At 55.1% G+C, this 13129-nt stretch overlaps 4 protein-coding genes and 1 non-coding gene across 5 annotated transcripts; 3 read left to right on the top strand and 2 right to left on the bottom strand.

Moving 5' to 3' along the window:
* The first annotated feature begins 94 nt into the window (after positions 1 to 94).
* On the top strand, positions 95 to 1091 carry J3D65DRAFT_96553 (uncharacterized protein). The gene is made up of 2 exons (XM_066804282.1): positions 95 to 958; positions 1008 to 1091. The coding sequence occupies exon 1, from the start codon at positions 212 to 214 to the stop codon at positions 932 to 934; it is 723 nt and encodes a 240-aa protein (XP_066651849.1). The 5' UTR covers positions 95 to 211; the 3' UTR covers positions 935 to 958; positions 1008 to 1091.
* A 1085-nt stretch (positions 1092 to 2176) lies between these two features.
* J3D65DRAFT_t127 lies at positions 2177 to 2284 on the top strand. Its single transcript has one exon. It is a non-coding gene; the product is annotated as a tRNA-Lys (tRNA).
* Positions 2285 to 3055: 771 nt separating this feature from the next.
* On the bottom strand, positions 3056 to 3601 carry J3D65DRAFT_670804 (putative antigenic cell wall galactomannoprotein; the record flags this gene model as incomplete). Its single annotated transcript, XM_066803333.1, has 1 exon — positions 3056 to 3601. One exon carries the CDS (start codon positions 3599 to 3601, stop codon positions 3056 to 3058), a length of 546 nt encoding a protein of 181 aa, XP_066651848.1.
* A 4854-nt stretch (positions 3602 to 8455) lies between these two features.
* J3D65DRAFT_96500 (uncharacterized protein) lies at positions 8456 to 10170 on the top strand. Its single transcript, XM_066804281.1, has 3 exons — positions 8456 to 8710; positions 8909 to 9004; positions 9065 to 10170. The coding sequence occupies exons 1-3, from the start codon at positions 8707 to 8709 to the stop codon at positions 9829 to 9831; spliced, it is 867 nt and encodes a 288-aa protein (XP_066651847.1). The 5' UTR covers positions 8456 to 8706; the 3' UTR covers positions 9832 to 10170.
* Positions 10171 to 10525: 355 nt separating this feature from the next.
* J3D65DRAFT_679988 (putative general amino acid permease) lies at positions 10526 to 12605 on the bottom strand (the record flags this gene model as incomplete). The annotated part of the gene is made up of 4 exons (XM_066803701.1): positions 10526 to 11545; positions 11749 to 11911; positions 11961 to 12177; positions 12263 to 12605. 4 exons carry the CDS (start codon positions 12603 to 12605, stop codon positions 10526 to 10528), a joined length of 1743 nt encoding a protein of 580 aa, XP_066651846.1.
* Positions 12606 to 13129: the final 524 nt, after the last annotated feature.

Here is a 13129-nt window from a genome sequence, read left to right as displayed (position 1 = left end):
CCAGAGGCATTCGTTACCTGGTTCGCTTTGGAATTAGCGTACAACAGCGAAGCGAGGCCCATGGTCAGAATCATGTTGGGAAAGACGGGATGTCCGCATTGACTTTTTGTTCGTCGAACCAAGGACTCGTTTGTCTTGTGAATCATCTCTCCACGCCTCAAACACACCACTGAATTTGCGCCAGCCCAAGCCCCTGCACCAAACCAACAAAATGCACCTCCACAACACCACCGGTCCCCCAAAAACCATTCCGCTGGGCGTCTCTCCCCTGGTCCTCAGCGAAAGAGACCGGGCCAGTCTTCTCTGCGGCCCAAACCTCCGCGTCCATGTCGACGTCCAGAACACGGACATGTACACCGTCGGCACCTTTCCGCGCGCCATGCTCGCGCAATTCAGCACCTTGATCGCCAAGTACCGCACCAAGCAGCCCACGGCGACCGCCATCGTCATCAGATCCAACGTCGCGCCCGCCTCGCTGGCCTACCTTTTCGATTGGATGCTGGAAACCTGTGCCTCGGAAAAGCCACAGCCGCTGCCCATGACCAGCGATTTCCACGACGACGTCGACCTTTACGTGGCCGCTTTTCGCCTCCGCGTCGACGAAGCCGAGCGCGCCGCCGGCGACGCCCTCATCTTCTACATCGACACGTGCACCTGGGACGTCGAAGCTTTCGCCGTCATGGCCAACAGGCTTCCGGTCAACAGCCGCGTCATGGAACACCTCTTGCTCGTGACGCTGGACCTGTGTCACGAAGACCGCTTGGAGGCCTTTGAAGACATTCGCGCCATCCTCAAGCCTCTCCCAGCCGTTCGCAAGCGCATGCGCGAGTTGGACGAGCAGATTGAGGATCCGGTCGAGGAATACTGGGGCATGGCGCAGGATTGCGATTTCGAGGAGTCGCTCCTGGTAGAGAGGTTCAAGTTCCGTAGGTGAAAGATGTCATCTGTCATACAAACGGTAAGCATCGTTTGTCCCGCGGCATTCTCTCGCTGACTTACAAGTTGAGCGCACGATCTTCTTTCTCAACGAGCCGAAGTTACTTTACGTTGCCATGACACCTCGACCGCACAAATGATGTACACCACGGTAGCAAGTTATGGCAGCGCCACCCAGGGCGGACACAATTCAACAAAAAGAGTCGTTGGAAAGCTTGCAGTAAGGAACCAAGGAATCCGGGTTTCAAGCGAGCGGGTTGAACATGGAGCGTTCATGCAAGCGAGTTGTTCAAAATTCGAGCGTTGCGATGTCGTCGAAGCACTTTCGTTGTCAATCCAACTCCATGCCCTGTCGTCGAAAAGGTATGGGACGAACCTTCCTAAGCGGGTTAGCCCATAACGTGAGATCTTCACTGGAACGTGGCCTTGCGGCTTGGTTCCTGCTTGTTTGGCAAGCACAAGCGCGAGGCCTCGCGTGTGAACTCAAGTCGACTCGACGACGGTCGGTAGCGTTGAAAAGCAATGTTGGGGAGGTTGTGACGTGGTTGAAAATTTTCCAAGTCTGCGGAAATACCTGGCGGTAGTGCCAATCAAGGGCGTAAAATCCTCTCCTTGCCATCGTCCGTCTTCCGGTTGCGGGTTCCCGGACATCGTAGACTGCCCCTTCATACTCCTTTTTCTTTCGAAACGGCGTCCCCAACGTGTTGGCTGAAGTAATGTGTTCTTTGAGGCGCAGCAGCCGTCTCGGTCCACGCTCGGTCGCCCCCGGGCGTGCTGTCCATCCCACTCCTCCCCGCACTCACCGAGCTGGCAGAGCATCCCGACTCACTTCTGCACAAATACGTAGAACGCAATGGCAATCTCCTCTCTCCAAATAAAAATGCATCGTGCGCGTGACATAATTCTGTGCCCGGCGCCAAGATCATCCAACGCGATGGGCGACAGGTATGGTTCTTTGTTTAGCAGAAGGACATTTCGTGTCACAAAAATCCTCATTCCTTGCACTTATCCAGTGCGAAGAGGCGCGGACACGAAAGATCCTTAAAGAACCGATGGAAAGGTGGACGGCAAAGCTAACGTCGAGCCAGCCCGGTGGGACTACATCGAAACACTCACTTGCAAGGATCTTCTTTGTTTGAGTTCGGGCAGCAGTGACTGTTGTTTTGCCACGCTCTGTGATCCCATAGATATATATTTATATATTGGTTTAGCGACTCGCTCCTTAACAACAACACAAGCCGCCCGGCTAGCTCAATCGGTAGAGCGTGAGACTCTTAGTTCGCCAGCTCGTCAAACAGCAGTAAACAAGCAAATCTCAAGGCTGCGGGTTCGACCCCCGCGTTGGGCTCAAATCCCGACTTATGTCTTTTTGTTTTGGTGGTGTCGTGGTCAAGTGATGGGGGCCTGGGGGTGAAGGCTTTTTTTTTTGGCGTGGCGCACGGACCCGGTGGGTTGCAGACGAGCCAACCGGATGAAAGGACTTGGGACATGCTTGTCTTCTCGGATTTGATCGGTATCTGCCACCGCGGGACGGGGGTGGTGGTCTATGGGGTCTCTGCTGGTTAAGCACTTTTCCACGAGGGAGCCAATCTTTTAAATGAAGGCTTTGAACGAGATCCCCCAGCAGCAAATTGAACCAATTACTCGGCAAGGGCATCGGATTTGTAGACGTAACGATTTTGGGGAACCAAACTCGCGCGTCGTTGATGGAATTAAAAATGGAGTCACCATCACTGCCTTCTGTCACACTCATCACGACTGCAGAAAGAGAACATTCAAAGCGAAGACTACATGTAACAGATGATGGTTTCACTACGGAGTTGCGCCCTTGTCACGAACATTTGCACTTCAGTCGGACCAGTAGTTTTGAACGCTCTCGGAAGATTTCCATTTGTTGAGAAACTGTCTAGCTGGCTTCGTGTACTTGCAAGCAGGCAAGCAAAACAACAAAGGCGAATTCCATTGCTCAAGACCACCACGCGACAACCCATCGCAGGGCGCCGCAGCACAGCCATTCCGTACCAGCTGCGCTTGACGCGGCATGAAAGCCACGGAGAAACTCGATCCAAGCAGGAGAAGAAGAGCGCCAAAACATCAACACCGGCCCGCGCAACCTTCCTCAAGTCGAGTAAGCCTGGATCGCAGTGTTGAAGCGGTCCTGTATCTGCTTGTTGATGACCGGAGCCTGGGCCTTGAACTCGCCAGTGAGCTTCTCGGAGACGGCGTCGGCGAAGCCCTGGGCCGCCGTCTGCTGCTCCTGGAGGCTGGTCTTGACGACGCTGGTGAGGGAGCCGATGCTCGCTTGGAGCTGCGGCTTGACGGCCGTGATGCCGTCGATGGTGGCGAAGATCTTGGGCTGGAAGGCGAGGATGGCCTGCGCGACCTGCGCGCTGTCTTGCTCGTTGAACGGCTGCCCGTTTTGCACCGTCGTCGTCGCTTCCTGGAGCACCGTCTCCACGTCGCCCGATCCGCTTTGCAGGTTGAGCGCGCCGCCCAGCCCGCTGCTCTGGCCCGTCGCGAATTCCGTCAGCGTCTGGTTGAACGTGTCGAGTTGCGTCGAAATCTTGTTGATGGCCGTGATGGCCTCGGTGGCGTCGCGCTTCTCGACGATCGGGGTGGCAATCGCCGTGGCCAGCAGAGCGGGGACGAAGTAGGTGAACTTCATTTTGACAGAAGGTTGGAGTTGGTGTTTTGGCTTGTTGTTGATGAATTGGATCGAGTTGAATTCTGATGTTGTGCAGTGTCTGTTTCCATGGCTTTATACTGTCCTCTCAAATGCATTCAAGCCTCGGTTTGTGACCATGTCCATCACACCACAGCGCCTGTGCCCTTCTGCGGTGCTGCTTGCGAGGTTCAAGTCTCGCATGTTGCGGCCGAAAGAGTGTTGAAACTTTGGCGGACGCAGAAGACCAAGCGCCCAAGCCCACACTCCATAGGAATACTACCGTCAAGCGCAATAGCGGCGGGATGGATTCCGTTGGAACTCGATTTTTCAGACTGGGGATGGCCAGCTTGCGCCACGATGCCGAATGTCTGAGGCGTACTGAATTGTTATGCCAGACCTGGCAGACGCGATCAAAGAAATTTCCAAAATCTTTCCAAGGCTGTTAAATGACTTCGAGGAGGCGCCTGTCAAACTCTTGCAACAGCTCGAACCAACTTCAAGGCGCCTTCAACGTTTCTGCCCAGGCAGTCCTCAATGTGGCCACTATGCCGAGCGTCTGCGATGCGTATCTGGAAAGCTCAGATCACAGATCATGGGGCCAGCGATCCGATTAGAGATCCAAGTGTATGAGAATGGAAAGGCGTCTCCAGTCTTCCAACATCCGGCGTGCACCGAGGCATGTTCTCAAGACACCTAGACCATGGGCGAGGCGATCAGAATGTCAGGGCTTTGGAAACAACATCCAAAGCCAAGCCTCAAGGTCTCGAAGATGCGATGGATTGAGACTAGAAGGCGCTCGAAACGCGTAGTCTTCGAGTTGCTGTTGCAAACCACCACAATCTGCTACCGCTCTCGCCAATCACGCCGCGCTCTTTTTTGACGCAGCAAAGGCCTTGCCGGATTGAGCCTGCACCAATCCTTTGCGCCCATTCTCTTTTCCTCTTCGTCTTTCCTCGGCCGTTCGTCGTGCAAGCGCTCCCGAGACGCGGCCCGTCTCACCCGTCTCACCACCGAAAGCTGACCTCAAACGAGCCCATTCTCTGTCTTTATGCGTTTCGCGAATTCCAGGCAATGGCGATTGAGCGGTGCGGCAGTTGAGTGCGGCTCTGCCTTGGGAAAGCATACCGGGTAGGCGCTGGGAGCAGCCGCAGGCGTTGCTTGCTGTCTGAAGAGGCGATCTCCCCACAATAGAGCGTGGTCGTTTGTGACACATTGCCCGCAGTATCTACAGCGGCGAATTCGGCGAGACCGTGGCATCCTTGAGCATCAGCCGCGGTGCTGTCAAGTTCGGAGTGGCCCAAGGGCAAATGTAAGGGCCGTAGGGCGCAACACACCCCATCTCTGGTATTCGCGACTTTGCAATTCTGCTGCCTGGCCTCTTTTCAACATGGGATGCGGAAGACGCGACTGATGGAGAAGTGGACTCTGCTGGCGAGACGGCGATTGTGCGATAAATGTTCCCGCGAGTGTTGCGTGCTCATTTTCTGCATCGTGTACCGTGAAGTAGGCCGCCAACGGCAGCTTTCAACCGAAGAGGAGCTACTTGGAGGCGAAAGGAAGGCGCAAAACACACCGGGCAGTCTTGCAGTTCTTGCGGAAATGGCGATTCCATGGGTTTCCGATGCGGATTACAATTCACCTATTGCTGGTTTCAAGACGATGGGATGTGCGATGGATTCGTCCTTTGGGGTCGAGGGAATGTGAAGTTTCTATCGGCTTTTGGCACGAGGGACAATGCCGAAGGAAGCGGGCGGCGCCAGCGTTCTCTTCAACACCAGTGCGTGTGAATATTGAGGGATAAAGGATCGCAGAGTGCGAGTCGACACGTGACGGGAGTTGATTGACATTGATGATGTTGCGCTGTCTATTTTCCATTTCAGCTTCCAAACATCCAGCACCCATTTGACGAAAACAAGAGTGACACTCAAGACAAAGCGATGGGGGCCGAGCTGAGCCCTCGGACAAGTCTTCCGCCGACCTCTCCTCAACTCTGAATGAACATGACAATCAGTTGATGTAGCAAAGGCGCAGCTCAGCAACAAGTCGTTGGCGGCACGTAGCAACTCTTCATCCGAAGATAACGCGAACACAAGGAACTTTGAAACCAAAAAAGGAAAAAGAAAACGCCCCTTGCAAGCAAGGCGCGGAGCATGCGTCTATTTGTTTTGGGTACTCCGAGGACGGGGCATCCTGTTGACAAGATGCGGAGTGTGATGTCCGAGAGGTTTTCTTGAATCCTTGCACCAGAGAATGCACCCGAAAAAGCTGCTGCAAGGCAGGTGAGTGCAGTGCAGCAGGAAAACAGGGCTGCCGTGACCGGCTCCGTATGCCAGTTTGTGGGACATGACTCCCGAATCTTTCGTCCAGCCCAGGACAAACCACTCGTAAGCGGTTCAGATTGCTTCGCAATCTAGGCATTTTCATTTGGCCGTCGTCGCAATACAGCGACTCTGGCATTGAATCTGCGCACCCAGCATGCCGCTGGATTCAAGCCCGGTGAGAGGGGTTAGCTAACCCCGAGCTGATCGCGGCAGAGGCCAAATGCGAATGAGTTCCGTGATGTCGGTCATTGGGGGTTGTTTGCCCTGCCGCACATCAATTTGCTGGCGCAACCTGCATGGAAGCCACCATTTCTTTTGCCGCTGTCGAGGATCACATCACTCTGACGCAGACTCGCGCAGAGGATCTCAGCATCTCTCAGACTCGGACTTTTCTTTGCCGCCGTCGAGGATCACATCTCTCAGGAGCATTCTTGCGCAGAGGATCTCAGCATCTCTCAGACTCGGACTTTTTCTTTGCCGCACGAGAAGATCTGACATCAATTCTCGACTCGGACTTGCCATTCACCGGCCAGAGACGTCTCTCCCAGCGCGGTCACACCATTCCGGCGTCATTTTGACTTCAATGGTTTCTGCGCGCCCATGTGTTCCGGGCCGCCAATGGAATCCCACTTGAATCTTGAACTGCCTTTCCGGCCTTGACTTGCCCGTCGGCTTCAAGTTGCCATGTCGGCACAGAATTTGCCGGCGTGTTCGCCGGGCGAGGTTTGATGCCAGATACTGGCGACTGAGCAGACAGCTCGTGACGAGCCAGTCATACAGATGGAATTCAAGCCGCGCCTTGTTCCCCATCGACGTGACGTCTGTACGGGATTGAACATAGTGCATGTTTTTCGACGGATCCTCAACTCCTTTGTCTTGACACCGCCGCCCAGGCTGCACCAGCTCGTAAGCCGGGCGAGCTGCATGGCAGCTCAGACTCCATGGACTTGGACGTTGGGACGACCTCACATCGGGCTTGAATCTTTCAGCTCAGTACTCGCCTTCTGGTGTGCAAAGGGGCTTCTCGACGGTCCTCTGCCGTGGTCCTCTGGGATGTTCGCCTGTGAACGAGGCCTGTCTGCGGAGCTTTTTCTCTGGGCTGATTTGCCCTAGGGTTTTTGTTCGCCCTCTGCTCTTTGCATCGGCCATGGCTCGCGAATTGATGATACCCTCTGACTTTGGCTTCTCCGGCGCGTCTTTTACGGCCTGCACGACCACACCAGAAACAAAGACGACCACCCTCCATCCAACAAGCTTGCTCGCGACACCAAGCATCCGCCCATCTGTTATCTCCCAGACCCCGGCGGGCAATGTCGTTGGTGGTCCAAGGGCGGTCAACTCCAGTGAGGAGAGACCATCATTGAGATGATGCGAAGGCGAGGGAACAGTCGCAACACCCGAGGAACGACGAAGCCATGGGCCCTGAAGCCACGTTGGGATACCGATACCCGCCCGTGAGCGACACGCGCCAGACCCTCGTCTGACGACGAGAAGACGGCTGCACACCACAGATCCCACTGACGTGAGGCCTGAGCATCAAGGTCGGCATACTAGACAGCCCCGAACCAGAACACGCACGAAGTGGGCCATCGGCGGTTAAGGTTTGGAGCAGTCAAAGAAGCGTTCCGACCGAGGCGACGCGTGACAACAGGGAGAGTCAGGCAGGCGCGAAGATTCAGAATCCAAGATGGACCAAGAACGCGTTCGCAAGAGGAGACATCGATGACCGATGAAAAGATGGTGTGGCGGACGCAAAACGATGTGCAAGGTCGCAGGCTGGATCAGCGGAAGGTGGTGAGAAGAGAAGGGCGGAGAGGCTGGGGGCAGCCGAGAGAAAAGGGACTCGAGTCGCTGGAGGGTGACTCAGCACCGCGCACTGACCACCACATTCCGAAGACAACAATCCATCTGCTGTCAGCCACTCACTCCCTCACCACCCAACACTCCCCCACCGCCGTCAACACGGACATGTCCTCTTCTCTTCGCGCGTCTGCCGCATTCTTGAGCCACAGCGCCACAACGCCTTGCCTCGATCGTCCACCTTCAAAATAACTCCACCGTGCCCGCAAGCCGTTTGCGATCGATTCCAAATTTGGACAACGTTGGCTGGGACCATTCTCTCTCTGGCCATGTGTCAGCGTCTGCTCGGGCGACTGGAACATGCCGCTCCAAATTCCTCACCGGTCCATCATTTCCTCGCCTTCCTGACGCCACGGCGACGACGTCAATCACGCCGCTCCAGCCAGGCTGGGGGCCCTCGGGCACGCGCCAACACAACATAGACACCTGAGCACTCTGCGGGCTCTCGTGAAGCAGACCGTCTTCAGAGAATCGGTACTTGAGACATTGGTCGTGGGTTACATCTTTGACATGTGCCAAGGAAAGCTTGGACCGTGGTGGATGAGGGATCGCTGTTGTGTCATGTGTTGGCTGGTCTGAAGATGAGGTAAATTGATGCTGTGCTCGTTCGTCGCTGCTAAAAACACACCAATCGTCGAATTCAAGGTCAACTGCATCTGCTGGCTATCCGAGGCACGTTCGAAGTGCTCGAATGCACAGCGTTTGTACTGTACTCTTGAAACCTCGGTGTCAAGGCGTCTAGATTCGAATATCGACTGTGGCAGCATGCAGCTTACCACTGTCGATCCCGCCCGGCGTTTATTCTTCAGGCTGTCAATGGTGTGCAGAGGGATAAGATATTTGCTACGGCGAGGCTTGGGCGATATTACTTGACAAGGCGTGACCGTCGTACGCGGCAGCTTGCAGCTGAAACTGGACCTGTAAATGAGTACGTCTCACATTTCTTGTGCACGTCAAACGGCCTAGTCCAGTTGGAAGTAAGGGAGGTTCTCGGCGCTGCGTGAAATTGGCTCACCCGGGCCACGGAATCTCTTGATGCATTTGGAGAATTCGAGGGTCCAGGCACACTTCTCTCTCGCCGCATGAGATGCCGTTGGTACACCTGTTTGCACACTGACTCTCCAAGGCTTGGGGACGGTCAGAAGATGGCTTGAGAATGTCTTAGATGTTCCTCCACCGTCACTTTGCTTTTTCCACAGCTCTTCTCTTAAGACGTGTCCGAGTAAGATGGTTTGTATGACACCAAGTCCTCCCGCCTCTCGCTCAACGTGTAGAGCTTTAGTTTCCATCTTCGACCGGCGGCCGGCATCCTCAACCATGACTTCAATCCCAATGGTCAAGAGCCCGGAAAGCCCGTTTTCCGTCTTTCCCCTCGACATGTCGCTACACGCCGAGCACATGTCACCACTGGCACTCGACCGATCTCCTCATCATCGTCGTTGGAACCAGACCAACATCGAAGCCTCCAGGCCTTTCGCCCTCGAATCCACTCCGCCAGGATTCCGAAGCAGTGCAGGTCTCCTTGGCCTGCTCCGGCCCGCTCCGATGAAATCAGTACCATTACAGTCGCATTGGTCGGACACGTCTTCCGAGGGGTCTTTTCACGAATCATTGAGAGACCATCGCCCAGAATCCTACAGTCCTTCCCTGGAGCACAGAGACACCACTCTCTTCCACATGCGGCGCCGAGCTTCGGGAATCGCCTCGACAAACCGCCTCCCGACGCTGGAAGAATCCAAGGAGTGCGGCAAGCCCAACAAAAACTTGGCCGATATCCGCCCGCCGGCCATCAATCGATTCATACTTTCCCCCTCGCCGGTTTCGGATTGCACGTCAATTGCATCAACGCCTACGGCAAAGTTTCGTCCATCGATGGAGAACGTGGCACTCCACAAGCGGCAAATGTCCTGCCCGAACCCCTCCGGCCACACAATGAGCAACATGGATATCGGCATGGCAACGTCTGCCGATGGACCAGCGTCGGGCGACGTTGTCGACGAATGGGTCAGCACCCTGACGACCGAGGTGGACGAAAGCTTTGAATTCTAGCTCCGGGCGGTGAAAAAGTTCAAGATAGAGGTAGAAGATAAAACGAGCGGTCAGCATACTGTTTCAAAAGCATTTTTTGGGTAAAAGGGATACGACATAGAAAAAGCCTCCTTGCTTCGGAACGGGTAGAATCACGGTAGATGCGGCTTTTTGCTTTGGTAGGCTCTTGGGCCCCCTGGATACTTTCCTTTTGTTTCTCGCGCAGCGCAGGGCAATTTTATCAATACAGTGGCGTTTTCGATTTGTCAATCACAAAGTATTGAAGACTTGGCTTCAGAAGTCGTCGATCCTCACTCTATCTATTCTCCGTTTCTTCCATACCAAAATCGTTTCAAGAGGTAGACATTGCCTCAACACTCACTTTTCCCAAGGCAATTCTTCGGATGCCGTCATCCTCATCCGAGGCGATAGGTTCTACACTGTTGGCAATCATGTGAGGACCTTGACAAAGTAAGCAACCAGGGAGCATCCGTGTACCATTACTGACATCCAATGATGGTATTTGGGGCTACGTCAAAACGCAGTAGGTACGTTCCTCGGCAAAGGATTGAAACCCCGACCTGACGCAGTATGACACAGGAGCAAAAGCAAAAGCGAAGAGCGAGCCGCATTATCACGATGGCAGATTACAAACAGGCAAACGATCAACACATTTTGATAACCACAAAAGATCTATCTGCTTTCACGGACGACCTCATTGCGAATGGCTCTTGCCGTTGAAAACGCGGTCCAACCACCACTCAATTCTACCCATGGGCTTAGGCACAAACACCTTCTCGTACTCGTCTATCTCTGGCACGAGGCCACCGACCGTCAGGTCCGCCGTGCCCATGGGCACATACTTTGTCTTGTGCACCAGCTTCCAGACGGCAAACGCGATGGGAAAGGCGCCCAGCAGCGTGTAGTCCAGAAAGAAGAAGGTCGTGTCCCAGTTGCCGCTGATGAAGAGGTCGAAGCCCAGCAGCAGCGCCATGAGCGCCGTGCCGAACATGGCGACGTAGGCCGTGTACGGCTGAAAGCGGCCGGGGTAGGGCAGGCTGCGGCGGTCGATGCCGTTTCTCTTCAGCGCGGCGTGGAAGTGGAGGTACGTGAGGGCCACGCAAAAGTAGTTGATGAGCTGACCCATGGTGATGAGGTCGACCAGCCATGTCAGGACTTGCGCGCTCGAATGCGAGACCTGGAGGAAGGCCAGACAGCAAAAGGCCAGGCCGGCCAATACCGAGTAGATGGGAATGCCCGTCTTGAGCGTCTTGGAGAAGAACTTGGGCGCTGTGCCGTTGAGAGACATGCCGAACAGTGTTCGCGTCGTGGCGAAGAGCACACCATTGCCAGAAGAGAGGACCGAGGTCATGATGAGCGCGTTGACGAGGTGCGGCAAAAAGGGGATGTTCATGCGGTTCATTGCAATGACGTATGGCGAGGCGGCTCCGGTTCCGCTTCCAGATTGCTCTCCCGAAAGCACCGCGTTCAGCGTCTTGTCATTTGATGGCACCAAGATGCCCATGGCCAGTGCGGAGCTGACGAAGAAGACAAGCATGCGCCAAATGAAGGACCGGAAGGCTTTAAACAGGACGGTTCGCGGCTGCTCGGCTTCACCAGCGACCATCGCGATGTATTCGGGGCCCGCTATCGTGAAGGTGGCCTGGACGACACAAGAGAGGAAGCCGAGAAATTTGCCAGTGTCGCCAGAGGCTAGGTGCTCGACCCAGGGACCCTGAGACGTTAGCTATAGCTCAACGGAGCAAGGCACGATCGCACGTATCGCGGCACACAATTCTGAGGTCATGTAGGTTGGGGCTCGAATGCTCCCTAGTCCTAGCCTCTCAGAGGCTTGAATGCTCCTTGACTGACCCCAGCCATAGTTTTGTGTGCCACGACTTCTGCGACCCCGCCATGGAGTCTTTCTAAAGCGCTTACCGGATCCTTCCAGTACCGGAAGCCGTATCTGTCACCCAGCGGATTCACACCCAGCATCGTGAAGAAGGTGAAGGCGATGAGCATGCAAATCAAAAAGACTTTGAAGATGGACAAGTAGAACTCGGCCATTCCAAAATACCGCACGGATATCAAGTTCAACAGCCTGCTTCCTCGTCAGTTCTGGGAGGCTTCGACTCTTTGGCTCGACGTACCCGTAGAGGATCATGATGATAACCACCACCGCTTCTACCGGCACAACGTCCGTCCAAAATGATAGAAGGATCCGGAAAGCAACCAGCTCGAAGGGTATCAAGAAAGCCATGTTAAAGAAGAAATTCCATGACATGGCGAACTGGAGTGCATCGTCGACCCAGAATCCAGCAAGTCGGATGAATGGCGAGGGAATAGGGGCGTAGCACACCATCTCAGCTGCGCAGCAGTCAGCACTGTGCTCTTTCCGTTTTCTTGACATTCCAAGTCAATAGTCCTCTAATCTGACGGGCAAAAAACGAACCGAAGCACTCATTCACCCCAATCATGACGAATCCCCAAAGCAAGAAGCCCAGGAACAAGCCTACGGGCCCCCCCTTTGGCAGCGCCGACGCCATCTGCACAAACAAGCTGGTTCCAATGGCGCCTCCAATGGCAAACAGCTGCACCTCTCTGGACCGCAGCTTTCGGTGCAGGTGCTGCGAGCCGGCCGTGATGAAGGTCGAGTCGCCAACATCGAAGTCACCACCACCGCTGCTGGTGCTATGGGCCGACGACGGGTCCACGGCGATGCCGCCGCCGCCTTTTTCTGCGATTGATCCATCCTTTGCATCATGGTGGTGGTGTTGGTCGTGCGAGTTCATCATTGCGACAGAAAGTGGCGCGTGACTTCAAATGGCGAGCCCCGTGAAGCAGCGGCGGCGCTGAGAGGACGAGACGACAGACGCGGACGAAGGCAATGCTGGCACATGAGGTGTCGTTGACCGAATTCTTTTCGAGAGCGGGAACGGATTGGCGAGTACCAGGTACGCGTAGAGCAAAACGCAGTCACGATACCGCCGCAATTTGAGTCGACGAAAAAAGATAAAATAGTAGACTCTCGACGTCTTCCGGTGCATGTGCGCCTGGCCAGGAGCATGCCCGGCAAATATAAGAGAAAAACCATGGTGTATCCATTTACTGGCGTGTCGAGCATGCCTGCCCGGCCAGCCTATCCACCACCCAGCGCGAACGTCATGACACAAGCTCCCTAACCCATTTTTGGGGACGGCGCAGGGCAGGCGGCTTATCTCCACACACACACGAGCTGGAGCAGGCCCAAGGGTGGACGCGGGCGGCGGAGAGAGAATACCGTCTCGCCGCACGTGACTGATACCGGCAAAAGTGGGAG

Source organism: Phyllosticta citribraziliensis, assembly GCF_038025025.1.
Source record: "Phyllosticta citribraziliensis strain CPC 17464 chromosome Unknown J3D65scaffold_11, whole genome shotgun sequence".
NCBI lineage: Eukaryota > Fungi > Ascomycota > Dothideomycetes > Botryosphaeriales > Phyllostictaceae > Phyllosticta > Phyllosticta citribraziliensis.
Note: the sequence above shows the minus strand (reverse complement) of the source record. Positions and strands in the feature narration are given on the sequence as shown.

What these genes read in the sequence shown, in the direction of transcription:
- J3D65DRAFT_96553 (XM_066804282.1), top strand. Translation starts at nt 212, where the DNA reads ATGCACCTCCACAACACCACCGGTCCCCCAAAAACCATTCCGCTGGGC.
- J3D65DRAFT_96500 (XM_066804281.1), top strand. An exon ending in TTCTCTTAAGACGTGTCCGA is followed by an intron (nt 9,005 to 9,064) that starts GTAAGATGGTTT and finishes GTAGAGCTTTAG; the next exon opens with TTTCCATCTTCGACCGGCGG.